The 15,827-nt window shown below is 40.4% G+C and overlaps 2 protein-coding genes across 9 annotated transcripts in view; one reads left to right on the top strand and one right to left on the bottom strand.

Annotated features, from left to right (window-relative positions):
• NDUFAF5 (NADH:ubiquinone oxidoreductase complex assembly factor 5) overlaps nucleotides 1–10,862 on the top strand; it is a 63,099-nt gene extending 52,237 nt beyond the window's left edge. The window contains exon 9 of the mRNA XM_038571583.1: nucleotides 10,542–10,862. Coding sequence (XP_038427511.1) covers nucleotides 10,542–10,585 — 44 coding nt within the window. The 3' untranslated portion in view covers nucleotides 10,586–10,862. The remainder of the gene's footprint in view (nucleotides 1–10,541) is intronic.
• The window catches only part of SEL1L2 (SEL1L2 adaptor subunit of ERAD E3 ligase), a 133,955-nt gene continuing 127,036 nt past the window's right edge, over nucleotides 8,909–15,827 (bottom strand). For 2 of the 8 annotated variants that reach the window (XM_038571571.1, XM_038571569.1), the window contains 2 exons: nucleotides 9,252–9,380; nucleotides 8,909–9,112 (listed from right to left, as the gene is read on the bottom strand). In XM_038571571.1, coding sequence (XP_038427499.1) covers nucleotides 8,990–9,112; nucleotides 9,252–9,380 — 252 coding nt within the window. In that variant the 3' untranslated portion in view covers nucleotides 8,909–8,989. Of the gene's footprint in view, nucleotides 9,127–9,251; nucleotides 9,381–15,827 lie in introns of all 8 variants that reach the window. The other 6 variants (XR_005377536.1, XR_005377533.1, XM_038571570.1 and 3 more) reach the window with 5 other exon arrangements.

The raw sequence follows: 15,827 nt of genomic DNA, 5'->3' as shown, positions 1-15,827 counted from the left end.
TTGTTTATTTCCTCTGAGACCTGACCTACCATATCAGGAAGACGGATTGGTCACAGGCTGCTCTTTCCTCGAGCTAAGGAGTCTCTAGGTCAGAAGGAGGAGACCTTCCTTCGGCAGAGCCTAGAGGAGCTATGTGCAGGTACCACATCAAAAAATAGCTTTCTACCGTAGGTTGTAAAAGCAAACAAACTCACAGATGTGTTCTTCTAATAGTATTGTATGTTTATTATATTTAAATCTTTGCATATCTAGAATTCATTTTCACATAAAGTGTGAGGTAGAGACTTGAGTACCTCCACCCCCCACAGGCTATTTTATAATATATACAATTCTGAATAACCTATCATTTCTGCATTGATTTGAATTGACACTTTAACTTAAGAATTTGAGTCATTTGTGGATGCTCTATTCTGTTCTAGCTTACTCAAATGGCTCCATTATCATAACTTTATATTTTATTGGCTAGTATTATTCTCTCTCATTCTCTCTCCTTTTATATAACTGTCCTTTCTATTCATCTATGTTTATTTTTCCTTCTAAACCTTGGAAATAACTTATGTAGTTTAAAAATCATTCTACTTGTATTTATATTTAAGGATTATTTAGGGAAAATGAACCTCTCTGTATTTTGACATCTTCCTATTGAAATCTTATAGATGATTGTTTAATTATTGCATAGTTCAGATTCCTATTTTATAATTTCAGCCTTTTCTTTGGCATTAATTAGGATAACATGTCATCTTAAAATTTGAAGAACCTTACAAAAGAGCTAGGAATTCTCACCTGTTTGTTCATTAATAAATTCATTCATTTACTCATTTAAAAAGTATTTGAGAATAATCATGTGTGGGCACAGTGCTAGGTGCTCAAGATGCATGGTGAACAAATCAAATATGGTCCTGGTCCCTGTTCCCATAAAGTATACAATCTAGTGGGAATTTAAATAGATGCTGATATTATTCCTAATTTGGTTATTGTCTCTGTTTTCTGGTATTTTAAATATGATCTTTCCTTATATTCCTTCTTGGTGTGAGTTCCCCCAAAACACTCCGAGACAAATATTTGAGGGCAAGTAGTTTATTTGGAAAGGGAGTGGGAAAATGAGAGAATGGAAAATGGGAGGGAGGAAAGTCAATAAAAAATGTGCTAGTAAGTAGGTTACTACACTGGATTATTGGGGTTCAATCCTGCTGGACACCTTCTGAGGGACTCTACTCCAAATCAGCCCACTGAGGGGCAAGGAAATTGGGGCATTCTTGTTCTTCTCTCTTTGAGGGTTGTTCCTGGGAGCTGTAACCCCCTGGTGCTTCTGGTGTGTCCCAGTGCTGTATGTCTGGCCAAGAATTCTCCTGGAGCCAGGGACCGACCTTCCTCAGAGGAATGCAGGTGTGGAGGTAGGAAGCCATAGACAGCAGGGATTGCCCATGGAAGATGCAGGTGACCTGAGAACTGGGCTCAGGGGACCTGGATGAGGCACTGGTGGTATCTACTGCTGACACTGTTCATCTGGAAAAGGGATGAATCTTTGGAAAGTGAATTTACATGGAGTGGGGAAGGAGAGGTGGAGAATGGAAGAGAAAATCAGACAGTGTGGAAAGTCAGTATAACTCAGAGGAAAATCAAGAGTATTGGTCAATAGTATTGATTAATCACAATCAAGACTTCACATTCCATTTTGAGATGTCAGTGAATCACACAGCAAGATTAATGATAGCCTTTTGGGTCTTTGTATGTTGGCAAGGTCTTCTCTGTGATACCTTTGAAGCATGATTAAAACAAGCATTGTTCTAAAGAAGCTTATGTAAATTTTAACTTTAGTTCACTTTAATATTTTTAGTGAGAAAAATGAAAAATAATACATGTCACATTAAAAGCTATATTTGACAATATGATAATAATATGATGGGGGGATGGATAGAATGGAAGAAAGAGCACTGGCTTTGGGGTTGAATCCTAAATCCTAAATCTTTCCACTAACTGACAGTGTGACCTTGGGCAAATTGCAGATCTGTTCTCTGAGCCAGGATATTCTCTTCTGGAAGATGTGACAATTCCTTTTTCAACAGATTATTTTAGTTTGAATAATTTTGAATTTTCCCAGACGAAGACTCTGAGAAGAGAAGCTTCTGGAGCACAGGAGTTTGGGGAACTATAAACACTTCAGGTACATTGTGCCTCTGGAATTGTATATTCAGCACATGACCATTTTCCTCAAGTTAGCTCTAGTGGAATCACTATTTTTAGTTTTACATTTTCCTGTTAATAACAAACTATTGTTACAATGGCGCATTTATTGTTGCTACAGGTTGGTACCTTTTTTTATGAAAAGGATACATTTTGGAGGAGGTGAATAGTTTTTTCATATTAATCACATACAAGCAAAGTACTCATGGGGAAAGAGTTCATTCTGGCAGAGTAAGGAATGAAGGGAAGACAGAAGTGTGGTGGAAAAACCTGTCGTTCCATGTGGAGCAACTTTTAATCTGAAATCCAAGATTTACGTCTCCACTCCTTGTGCATTTTCTTTTGGTAATGATTACTTTTATTAAAAAAAATTCTGATACCTCAGGCATTTTTTTGTGGCTGTGGTATAGAGTTGGCAAGGACTATTACAAACCCGTTACAAACAGAAGAAGGCTTTCCTAATCTGCCACAGGTAGTCGGTCCATCTTATTAGCTCTGAAGCTGCACACATGCACACCACTGAGTTTTGTGACTTTGGAATCATAGACTCATCTCACCTTTGCACTTTCCTGAGAAAGAAACTAGCAAAGCCTGTGTGGATCAGTGACAATGGGGGCCGCGGCAGGAGTTCCGGCACACTTAGGGTAGGAGCTGTTTGTTTGCTGGTTCCCAGCTCAAAGCACACTTCTCAGTAATGAAATCATCAGAGAGGGATTTCTGGGTGATACAATAGGACTCTCAGTGCCTAGATTTGTGTTGAGGCCATAGGCTGAGAATTAACCAAAGAAGCCAGTTTTCTAAACTGAGGAGCTGGGTATCTTCGACAGATTTGCAAAACCTTGGACAGTGGGGACTAGGGTATTTAAGGCCTGAAGGAGGGTGGTGGAGGCAACATTTTCTTGCAAGGAGTTTGCTGATGGCTTTGTGTTTCCCAAGGGGGAAGAAAAGAGGGACCTCTGCCATCAAATGTAACCAAAAGGGAGGGGTTCAAAGGAAACTACTTGGAGAACTTGATCTGCAGCCCCTGAGTGTGGGGGATATAGGGAACTGGAGTGTGACACATGCCCAGTAGGGAGAGGCCATGGCTATCTGCCTGAGGGGAGAGAGAGAGTGAGACTGACAGAGTAAGAGGACCATTCCCTTCCTCTTCACTCAGGGACCCCAGGCTGAAGCAGGCAGGTCACAACCTACTTGTTGCATTCGGTTCTTTCAACATACTCCTTACTTTTGTCCGTCTATCTACTCTGCTTGCACCTGTGTTTCCTTTTGCTAGAGACACTTGTTCATGAGCTAGTATCAAATACCACGATTCCACTTTTAAGTATCCTCTGCTAATGGGCTGTCCCCAGAGCTGGCTGCTCTTCCACCAAAAGCAGGGGCAGGAATGTGTGTTCCTCAGGGACCAGATAAAGGACACAGGATAAGAGCCAGCCTAGAGCTACCTGGAGAGAAAATACTGCATTAGTTTACTAGAACTACTATAAAAATATCACCACAAGATTCATGGCTCAAAATGACAGGTATTTATTCCTTCACAGTTCTGGAGGTCAGAAGTCTGAAATCAGGGTGTTGGCCAGACCATATTCCCTCCACATGCTCCAGGGGAGAATCCATCCCTTGCTTCTTCCAGCTTCTGGTGGCTGGTGGCTTTCCTTGGCTTGTGGCCACATCACTCCAACTTCTGTTGTCACATTGCCTCCTCTTCTGTCTCTGTCAAACCTCCCTCTGCTTCTGTCTTCTAAGGATACTTGTGATTGGATTTTTAGGTCTTCCCAGGTAATCAAGGATAATCTTCCCATCTCAATAATTCATAATGTGATCACTTCCATAGAATTTTGTTTTGTTTTGTTTTGTTTTGACATAGGTGACATTTATAGGTTCCAGAGATTAGGACATGGAAAACCTGGGAAGGAGGGTCATTATTCAACCTAACACAGCTAGGGAGTCCCAACAGAGAGTCTGTTGGATGGACTGATGGATGAGCAGAGCTTTGAGGCTCAGGAGGCCTCATTAATGAAGCAGATGCTTTTCCTGGTCAGCTCTGATTTCAGCTGAAGCTATAGAGGGTCTTTTCCTGCAACCTCAGACTCCTGTTAGCTGTGCCCAATGTTAAGAGAAGGCACAAGTCTTTGTTCTATGTTGGAGAGTTCCCCAAAGCCTCAAGAAATAGCCTGGAGGGGATGAGGGGTCGTTACTGCAGCCTGGAGCAATCCCCAGATGATGGAGGAGGTAACTGATGGGCAAGTGCCCCAGCCTCTCATCTTTCAGGCAAACAATTCCAGGAATATCTTGCAAATTTTTCAGATCTTGGCAAAACCCCTATTGCCCACAGTAGTGACCTCAATAATGTACCTTTTTTAAATGGCTTTTCATCCTTTTTCATGCCCTCACTCTGAATCTTAGGATCACCTTCCAAATGAACTATCTAGACACAAATCCTTGTCTCAGGCTTTGTTTTCAGGAGACCCCAAACAAAAAAGTTTCTCAGCAGGGGAATCCCTGAGAAAGCCACAAAAGTGCTCCATGGGAGCTGACATGGTGAACTTCCATGTTCAGCGAGCACTTTCTGCAGGATTACAGAAGTGCAAGTTTATTATAAACTATCCTACTTCTTAAGCCACACCTCTTGCCATCCCAATCCCAGAGGAGTGTCAGAGGCAGGTAGGTGAAGACGGGACGAAACAGCCAAAACTGACCATTTCCCTTACTCCCTCCTCACTCAGGGGCCCCAGGCTGAAGCAGGCAGGCCACAGCCTACTTACTGTATTCGGTTCTTTTAATATACTCCTTGCATTTGCCAATCCATTTACTTGATGACACCTACATTTCTTTTTGAGACAGAACAGATTCACCAGTTAGTATCAAAATACTATGATTCTGCTTTCAAGTATCCTCTGCTAACACTATTCTAAAGAAATAATCAGATCATTGCAGGGGGCATATCTATAAAATGGAAGAAGAATCCCACCTCATAGACAGGCCTGTCTTCCAAGATAAACAGCTCAGTGTCTGGGTCTCTGTAAAGATCTCTGGGAGTTCTGAGCTGCTGGGTATAAAGTCCCATGACTCTGTCCATCATGTTGAAGAGAGTATGACTTAGAGGTACTCTGGTCACCCCTCGCAGCTAAGTCCAACCTGCCAGTCACCTTTCCAAGGTGCCAGGTGTAAAACTGTCTTGGGTTCTCTAGAATAGCCTGTCCTCCAGCTGAACCCCAACAAGTAGACTCTCTCAATGTCATGTGGAAGGAGGAATCACACAGCCACACTCTGCCTAGAATGCCTGATCATTTTAAACCTCAAGGTTTAGGTAGTTAAGCAGCAGGAAATAACTAGAACAGTAATATGGAGGAAAGAAAGTATTTTGGAGTTGGATCTGGACTCAAATTCTAGCTTATTTATTATTATGTGACCACATTATTATGTGATCTTAGCAAGTTACATAGCTTCTCCTAGACTTGTTTCCCCTTGTAGGAGACACAGGTAGTTATATCCACCTCTAGTCTCATCATGAAGATGGAATGAGAAACAGAAGAGTCTGGCATATAGTAGGGCATTCCACAGAGTTCCTCGTCCCTCTTCTCAGCCTTCCCTCACCCTCTTCTCTGTGCTTCCTGGGAGTCCCAGTACCATCTGCCTCTGCTTCCCTCCGGACTTTATCTTCTTCTCTCTTTTTCTCAGCCACTCATGGCTACAGCTGTTAAAACCCACCATTTATGATGTTGGGCAAAAGCACAGAATTCCAAAAGCGTGCTCCTTGTAAAGTGACTATGGACCCTGACTCTAGCAAACAAAATTGTTTACTTGACTTAAAAAAAAAAATGTATTGACTTGAAAGCCTTCTCTGCTTTAATAAAGAACCAGCAAAGGAAATGTACAGAAAAAAGGGAGTTACAAAGAAAACTGGATTAAAAAAAAAAAAAAAAAAAAAGCTTCTTTGTAGTTTACTGGCTATCAGTTTTTGTTTAAAGCTATCAGAAGCAGAAAGAATAGGGGCTCTGTGTGCCCATGGAGGAGGTGGGGTTGTCATAACAGAAGGTAGAAGAGGCTGCCAGGCAGGAGGCTCCTTCTCCCTTGGCCAGTCGTCATGCAGCTGCACAAGTATAGCAGGTGTGCACCCATATCCCGGGTGCCTCTGAGGCAGCTCCAGAGAGGAGGCCCAGAAATGGACACTTGGGTGATTCAAACATCCTAAGTTGCTCGTGCTCTCAAAGCCTTTGCCACATTTACTTGGCACAATTGGCTGAAATGGGAAATTTATGAGCTTACCCTACCCTTGCTCCTGTATTTGACAGCTCTCTACCCTACACACCAAGCCACAAAGATTTGTCCTTTCTTTCTTGCCTGCAGCTATTTCCACAGGCTTTACCTCTGAGAAGCTCACTCTTCATTCAGACTTTGAGCCAAGACTCCCCTGCTTGCCTTACACACTCTTCACCCTTATCCTTGTCTCTGACATGCTTGCACTGTAGAAACCTATGGGATATAATTCACCGCTGGCCTATTAGGACCAGGGCCCGAAGTTTGGATGCCTGCTCCTTCTTTGTATGTTTGTAAGTAGAAGTTCCTTCAGAAGTGGAACTCTATTCACAATAGCCAAACTATGGAGAGGGCCCAAATGTCCATTGACTAATGAATGGATAAAAAAGATGTGGTACACACACACACACACACACACACACACACACTGGAATATATATTATTCAGCCATCAAAAAGAACAAAATCTTGTCATTTGCAAGACATGGATGGAACTAGATAGACTGTATTATGCTAAGTGAAATGTCAGTCAGAGAAAGACAATACCATATGATCTCACTCCCATGAGGAATTTAAGAAACAAAATAGATGACAATATGGGAAGAGGGGAAAAAAGAGAGAGGAAGAAACAAACCATAAGACTCTTAACTATAGAGAACAAACCAAGGGTTTGCTGGAGGGAAGTGGGCAGGGAATCGGCTAGATGAGTGATAGGTATGAAGGAGGGCACTTGTTCTAATGAGCACTGGGTGTCGTATGTAAGTGATGAACCACTGAATTCTACTCCTGAGGTCAATATTGCACTCCATGTTAACTAAGTAGAATTTAAATAAAAATTTGAAAAGAAAAAAAAATTGGAACTCTCCAGTAAGTGTGGGATTCAGTACAGGAAATTCTTGACGCTTGGACCTCAGAAAGACCTGGGTTAGTTTATGGTCAAATAAATGACTATGGCTAGTATTTGTATGTACAATATTTATAAAGCATTTTTGATATTAGGTTTATGTTAAACCTCATAATTTTCCAGTGAGGTAGGAATTAATCCCATTTTATGGAGGAAAAACTGAGTTTAGAGAAATTATGCTCAAAGTCATACAGAGAGCTTACTAAGGGACAGAGCTGGATCTCAAATCCAGGTTGTTTGGTTCTAAATTCAGTGCTCTCTCACCATTTCATTCTACTCTCTGATTATGACTGACATTATTAATTAACTGTTTTCCTGTCCCTGAGTTGGATTTTCAAGTAGGCAAGCTGATCTTTTCCTACCAAAACACACAGGATTTTGGCTGGAGAACTAACTGCAGGTCACTGAAGTCACACAAGTCGTTATCAACTCAGCTGTCCCCATATTCCAGTCAATTTTCCATGAGATTTTATTTTTCAAAAATATTTTATTTATTTATTTGAGAGAGAGAAAGGGAGAGAGAGAGAGCCAACATGAGCAGATGGAGACAAGCAGACTCCCACTGAGCTGGGGCTCTATCCCAGGACCCCAGGATCATGACCTGAGTTGAAGGCAAACACCTAATCGACTGAGCCACCCAGGCACCCCTTCCATGAGATTTTAGAGAGTATTAGAAGTTACTATTTGTGGAGTTCATTCTAGAACACTAGGCCCTGTGACAGTCCCTTTATATATGTTATCTCATTAATCCTTGTACCAGCTGAGATCTTCCCACTTTGCAGATCAGGAGACTGAGGCTCAGATATGTCAAATAGCTAAAGAGTTGTGGAGCTGAGATTTAAGCCTGGCCCTTGACAGGAGTCCTGGGCCTCCTGCTCTCTCCTCGGCCACCCTGCCCCCAGGCCCAGGTCCCTGCTCTCCCTGCCACAGGAGACAGGGAGGTAGACTTTTAGCTCTGTTCTCTCCCTCTGTGGATACTCCAGAGGGGATTCCCCAGGGGGAACAAGGTTCCAGTGAGGAATGGCAGGGAGGACTACAATGTTGGACAGACCCAGATGGCATTGTTCACTGCTAAGGGAGCTCTGATAGAAGGTCCCCAGGTGATGAGTGTGTCAGTCCCCCAGCACAGCATACCACAAGGAACTTTTGCTCATTTCAGCTACAGTGTTGTTCACAGGATCATTCCTGCAAGCTGAAAGATCTATTTGTAAATTTGTATCTTTATCAGTTTCGGAGGGATCTGTGTTCCTGTCCTCCCAAAACTCCCCCTCCTCCTTACTTCTGTATGTATGTAGGAGGCAAGAAACCCATTTGTCCTCTTGAGAGGGGAGAGGCTGTCATAAAAACATGAATATGAGTGGCCTTTGTCCCTAACTAGGGACTAGATCACCAAGACAACAAGTCTACAAGGAAACCTCTGGTGACTAGTCTCTAGTACCTCACTCCCCCAGAAGTAGTCACCCCACCTAAGCAGGAAGTCTGAAATGGTGTCTGAAGACAAGTCTCGAGCTTTGTCTATTTTCCATTGCAGGCCTGTGTGGGAAATCTACAGCAGACTCTTGAGTTTGATGAGGAAATTCTTTATTTAGTGAGGATAACGTGAAGTGAACTGTTCCCATGAGCAGGTTTTCCTATGGTCTGGATCCTACCCATAGCGGTTTCTAAGCAAGAAGATCAGCACAACAATGATTAGGCCAATCACAAATAAATCCCAGTATGGTCCAAGAGTGTTGTCCAATTTCATCCATTTCCATCTCATTGTAAACTGCTGGGAGAGACATTCTATCAAAAAAAAAAATATCCAAGCCTCCCACTGTATCCAGAGCTATCATCTCCTTCCATCCCACCATCCAAAAGTTGCTCATTGTTGTTTTCAGAGATTTGGGATCTATGTGAGAAAAACTTACATTAAAAAACAGGATATCTCGGAGCAAATGCACAGTTTCCAGTTTCATGAGGGCAAAAAAAACAGGTATGTGAGCATCTGGGCTTGTCTGAGCAGCCATATCATATAATCTCCTGGCCAAATGAATGTCCTAGAAATAGAAGAACAGCCCTACTCATTAGGTGAAGATTCTTTAGGGGTAAATAAATGAAAGCCATCACTTGAAATATCATTAATTATCCTTGGTAAGCTCCCTCTAAGATATTCATGCCCCAGTCCTTGGAACCTGTAGATTATGTTCTGTTACATGGTAAAGGGGAATTTGAATATGTCATTAAGGTTACAGACCTTAAAATAAATTATCCTGGATTACCTGGGCAGACTCCATATAAACATAGGAGCCCTGAAATAGTTTTCTCAGGGCTGAGGGAAGAAGAGAAATTCAGATATTGCAGGAGAAGTTCAAGCTTCTAGCTTGGGAAGGCCTCAACTCACTATTGTTCGAGGAACCACATGGAAAAAATGGGAAGGAATGTGGGCAGACAGCAAGAAATGGGACCCTCAGTCCTACAAGCACAGGAAACTGAATATGTCCAACAATTTGAGTGAACCTGGAAGTAATTCTTCCCCAGAGCTTTCAGGAAAGAATACAGATTGATTTTAGCCTGTGAAGACTAAAGGCTAAAAGAACTGGTCAAGCTCACCCAGACTTTTGACATACAGAAACTGTGAGATAATAAATGTGAGTTGTTTTAAGCCATTAAATTTGTGAGGACTTGTTACAGGAGCCATAGAAAACTACCCAAAAAGCTTTCTTGGATACCACTAGACCAGACCTTAGATTTGATTCCAGTTAAAGAGGCAGGAGAACACTAGATGGGAACAGTACAGTTTCCCAAACAAATAACAATACAGATACTGGCAAGCATTTAAAATTCCTAGTTTTCTTCACAGTACTTATACCTGAAGTTACAGAATTTGTTTATTCATTTGTGGGAATAAATTCATTTATTTATTTAATAAATTCATTCAGGTTCAACAGGTTGTCCTCAAAGACCTGGACAACGTGCCAACGCCTCAATTCCCAGTGCTTAGTGAAGTGTGGAGTACATAGCTGGTCTCCAGTAATACAGAAAGAGTGAATAAACCATTTAGTTCTCAGGCTGGAATTTGATTCCTCAGATGGCATACTATATTTCTAGGGATCTTTTCACTCCTCACTAAATTATGCCATGGCAGACAAAATTGTTTTAATTTTCACCTACTTATGCTTGTTTTTATTTGTTTGCTTTATTTTTGCTTGCTTTTCCAGACACAGGAATGAAAAGGCTAAGCAGAGCTGCTTTTAAAGGTTGAAGTGCCTTTGGCCAGTCCCAGAATTGTACTTTGCTGGGAGCACCGTTGATCATTTTCCAAAGGATAAGAGGAGATTTTTCACAAACTGTGGTTATCCTGTATCTCTTCGTCTTTCTTCTCCATCTCCCAAACCTCCATGACATGGAGTGCAATAGTTGTGAGTCCCTGTGGCCCCTGCTACACCCATGTTTGGGTGCTATTCTCTCTCAGCTGCGCCCTGCTTATCATTTTTTGAATTTTTTCCAAAGCTTTGTCGTTTAATAAATTGATTTGTTGGAGAAAAAGGAATGTTCTTGCTTAAGAACTTAAAATGCAAGAAACTGTTCTGAACAAATCTTCCTGGCAACAGAGAACATGTATGCTGTAAAAACTCTAATTTGTGTCTCTAATTCCAACAAATTCAGTGGGTGTTCATTTGAAAGCACCCTGCAGATTATAACGGCTGTGTCACCCCCACACATGAAAGGCATACTGACTTTAATAGGGCGTTTGGGGAACAGCAGCCTTTGTCAGTATCTCAGGCATTCATTCTTATTTGAAACAGGCTATAGTTATTAATTTATTTCTTGAGGCAGAAGCATCACAATTCAGTTGCTTAGTTTATAATAAAAACTAGCAAGAAGTACCATTAAAATGGGATGAGCTCACTTCTTGCCCCCGGGCCTCACAATTCTCAGTGGGGATGGGGCAGGCCATGGAAGTTGTTCTTGAAAATTCCCAGAGAAATTCCTGAACCCACTGACTAATTAGGGCAACCCATATAACAGAAATTTTATTAGTAGGCTCTAGAAAAGACTCCTTGTTCTTTGATCCTTATAGGAAAAAAATCCAAGTCATTCAGACAAAAAATTTCCTTTCAAAAGTGTTTTGATGATGACCAGGGTTCATTAAAGAAGTCCATTGCACACCCAATCACTTACATTTAACTTTCTTGTGGTACATTTGAGCTTATTATGCTTTAAAGTCACCTGATTGAGGAGATTAGGTAAATGATCTAAGGACTCTTCTTAAATGATGTGATTCCAACTAAAATATCAGGTGTGCCAAAGTAGTGCCCAATGTTCACATGTTCAAAATAGCTTCTTTATAACTCAAAAATACAGAATTCTCCAGTAATTCTCTAGTTTATGAAAATTGTTCAATTACACGATGTGTGAGTTTTCCAGCCCTGCATCTTTGGGTGTCATCAAAAACTTTTTATAATGGGGACAGAGATCATTTTTTGGATAATCTTGTTTTCTAACTATTAATATACTATATTCTAATTGTAGAAAATCTTGAAGACATAGAGCTGAACAAATATTAAAAGCCCACCTACAATTTCACTGTACAAACAGAAGTACTGATAATATTTTATGCACAACCGTTCAGCATTTTTATATATATCATATGCACACATACTTTTTAAGAATTTTTCTCTTTAGGTAATATTTTGTCTTTTGCTTTCTTAACCTAACAATATATTTCAAAGAAAATACCATGTCCTAAGATATTCTTTTAGTCTATGCTATTTTTAATAGTTGCATAATATATCATAATAATGACTAATACTTACTAAATACTTCCACTGCATGCCAGTCACCACTGTCATTTATTTAAACCTCATGACAATTATATAGATATGTTGATGTTATCTCTACTGTAAAGATGAAGAAACTGAAGCATGGAAAGGTTATGTCACTTATCTAAATCATGAGATGTATGAGTAGCAGAGCTGAGATTCAAATCCGGATAGTGTCTGTCATTTATCACTAGGCCATAGAATACATAATGCAACAGTATACTACCACATGATGGTTTATAGAACATCCTTTCTATTTTGGAGCAGTTTGTTTATTTGTAGGTTTTTTCTGTAATAAATAAAGCTATCCACATACAATTATTTTGTTTTGTACATTTTTGATCATTTTATTAGGTGATAAGGCATTTATTTCAAGAGAAGTTATGGCCACTTCTAAGAGGTGTGTGTTCTGACCTGTCCTATTTCTGAGAAGGCCATTTTAAATATCTAACTTGGATTTGTCCTTCCCAGAAAATAATTCTATTCTGATGTTTAAAGCTTCAGTTCTAACACCCCATAAGTGGTCAAACCAGACAAGTGAGAAATGGAAATGCTTCATGCCATAATTACTTTCATTTGTGACAGATCTATTTATAATTTATTCAGTGAATGTGCTTTTTGTTTGCCCGGTAGGATCCCAAAACTGTGTTATCTGGTAGGTCTAACTGTATATGAGGGAAACTCATCTCCAAAGGCTAATTTCCTCCTTACCTTTTGTCCTAATTTAGGATAGATTTCTTAGTCATTATCTTAAAATATACATGCTTTCTTCCATTAAAAAGATCATCATGTGTTTCTTATGCTCCATGTTATAAAATCATTTTAGAACAGGACCCAGCAGGATCCCTCCACCTGAATTCATTGTGCCCTCGTTAGCATTTTCACAGTACTTTGTGTGAACATGCAGTAGTGCCATTTTAGGCTTTCACTCACTAAGGACATGTCTCTTCTTCTATAGTAGACCATGAGCTCTTTGAAAGTTGGCTTGTCTTGTATCCCTAGAATGAAGCACAGTGCTTCCTGAGACAAAACAAGCCTTGATAAATATTTGGGTGAATAAAGAAAAGCAAGGCACAGTACCAGCTAGTTTAGAAGCAGATGCAGATACCTTTCAAATCTGAGTGCTCATTGAAGGGTTCATGGAGGAGATGATATAGGAACTAGTCTTTGAAAAATGCAGGGGTCTTCAATGGTCGAAGCTGTGGGAGAGGATTATTCCAGCAAATGGGGTGATATAACCAAAGGTCGGGAGGGTTTAATTCAAGATCTCTGGTTGGGGAAAGGGGCAAGGGAAGGAAAAATGGTCTAGAAGATACGTAGGGAAGTAGGTACATTAGGTCAAGGAGGGTTTTGAATGGCAGAGTAACACTTAATTAGGCAATACAAAGTCAATAAGATGATTTTATTTCTGTGTTTGTTTGCTTGTATTTTTTTGTGTATTTGCAAGATTTTGGGAAAAGTGAGGTGGAGGACTAACAGTATCAGATTGTATTTTATCAAAAATAACCTGGTAGTGCTTTGTTAGATGGATTATGTATTAACTAAGGTAATGCTAACATCTGTAACAACTCAATTCCCAGATCTCAACATGGCGTGAATTTTTTTCATGTGGTAATCAAGAGACCCAAGCTCCTTCCACCATGTGGTTCTGCCATCCCTGAGAGCCTCTTTGTGTTCTGCATTCAAACAATAGAAGGGGAAAGAGCCTAAGGAAGGAGAAGCTCCATCTACTTCTTGGCTGCCTTAGCCCAGAAATGACACTCTTCACTTTTACTTCTATTCCGTTGGTAGGAACCAGTCATGTGGAATAAAGAGAGCTGGGAATTGTAGTCTCTGACCAGGAGACACATCTCAGCAACAAGTCCTCCCTGTGAATTGGGGATTAAAATCTTTGGCAGGCACAGCTTTCTCTGCAGCAGATCTAAAAGAAGAACACTAGGATGGGAGGCCATGGAGAAGCCTTTACAGCAAGCCTACATGGAGGAGAAACTCTGGCCAGAGCCAGGATACAGACAGGAGGAATGGGCAGGAGGAGGTGAGCAACACGTTTTCTTCATGGTTAAATTTCTGAAGTACTTCTAAATCAAGGGTAAATTGAAATAGGGTTCCATAACAACTTGTGAGCTGAGTGCTTATATTTCTAAATTAGATCAGGTCTTCTCCCAGTTTTTCCTCAGGCATTATTTTGTATTCCCAGAACAATGGTGTAGTCAGTCCTGGCCCAGTTTAAGTCAAGGAATTCACTGAGCTTAGTTCAAAGTCATAAATTGGGGAATGAGATGCTTCTCAGTGAAGCGATTAAGATAAGTCACCTACATAACCCTAGTCCCAATGTCCTTTCTTAAAGACAGATGAGGACAACAGTGACCCATATTTTTATATTGATTTACCAAGAGTTGATTTATACCTCACTTCCTTCTCCAGGAGGGCTCTATATTTACAAAGGCTTTTTCAATTCTCAGAAATCCTGGTAATTGTATTATTATTACTTATCTTTCGCACTGGTTTGCATGAGGATTAACTAATAAAGAGGACTGTGAAGTGCCCTGCCGAAGAAATGCTTAATTACTTGATGACTTAATGCTGTGAAAGTCTATTCTCCTAATTGCTTTGCTTTCATTAACCATTGCTGGAACAAGCTTTTCGCTTTTAATTATCAGTATATTCATTTTAAGGATGAGAAAAGGTGGTATCTTCTTGTTAATTTGACTATGAGGTAACAAGATTAATCAACTTGGCCCCTGGGTACTTGGTTATCATTTTTCTAATTGCAAAACAGAAAAAATTAATAAAGACAAAGAGCAATGGCTCCTCATTAACTAAATCTAAAATGCCCATGTCCAGGTCTGAGTATAGCCCTGTTTTTTGTTTTTGTATTTTTCCATGTAGAGACTTTCTGTAGGAAAAAAACACACATGTGACTATGAGATACTGATCAAAATGAACTGCCCATGATTTTACGGGACCTGGACAGGAAAGAACAGAAATGTGGTCAGAGACAAGTTTCAAATATTTTTGTAAATGTATGAAACAACCTGACAATCTCTATTGACATTGTGAATAGGCATTGGTGTGTTATATATCCTATGCCATTGACTAGTGGTGACTACAAGAAGGAAAATCAGACCCTCTGACACAGTGGGCCATCTGGGCTTCCGTAGACAGAATATGTCCTCTCACACAGTTGGTCCTATGTCCTCCCTGCCTCTAAGGTCTTAAGGCAAAATGGCCTTATTGTGGTGAGGATAGGCTGTCATGGGGACCAAGTCCTTGAAGCACATAAGACAGGTGAGCTAATTTGAATGTAGCCCATAGAATGAGGTCACTTTTATCCATGATACACACAGTGCTCCTGTCAACATTATTGTTAAATTCTGCATGAAGAATGATGAACAAAAGCTTCAATTTTATTGTAACTTAGAAGTCACTCAAATTCTCTTCTGATCTAAAAACCAGTCATTCCATACACTGACTACAAAGCCCCTTCACAAAGACTTATTGTTTTATTTCAAAGCCTGGGGTGGGGAGGTATCATCTGTTTTATAGCTGTGGATGGTGGTTGTAAGGGAGTAGAGTATAGCTAAATGACATCCAAGGAAATCTTCTGATTTAGCTATTTGATCCCATTTTATAAACGCAGGAAGCTTTTATCTACTAAGAATGGGGAAAACAGACTATATT

Source organism: Canis lupus, chromosome 24 (genome assembly GCF_011100685.1).
Source record: "Canis lupus familiaris isolate Mischka breed German Shepherd chromosome 24, alternate assembly UU_Cfam_GSD_1.0, whole genome shotgun sequence".
NCBI lineage: Eukaryota > Metazoa > Chordata > Mammalia > Carnivora > Canidae > Canis > Canis lupus.
Note: the sequence above shows the minus strand (reverse complement) of the source record. Positions and strands in the feature narration are given on the sequence as shown.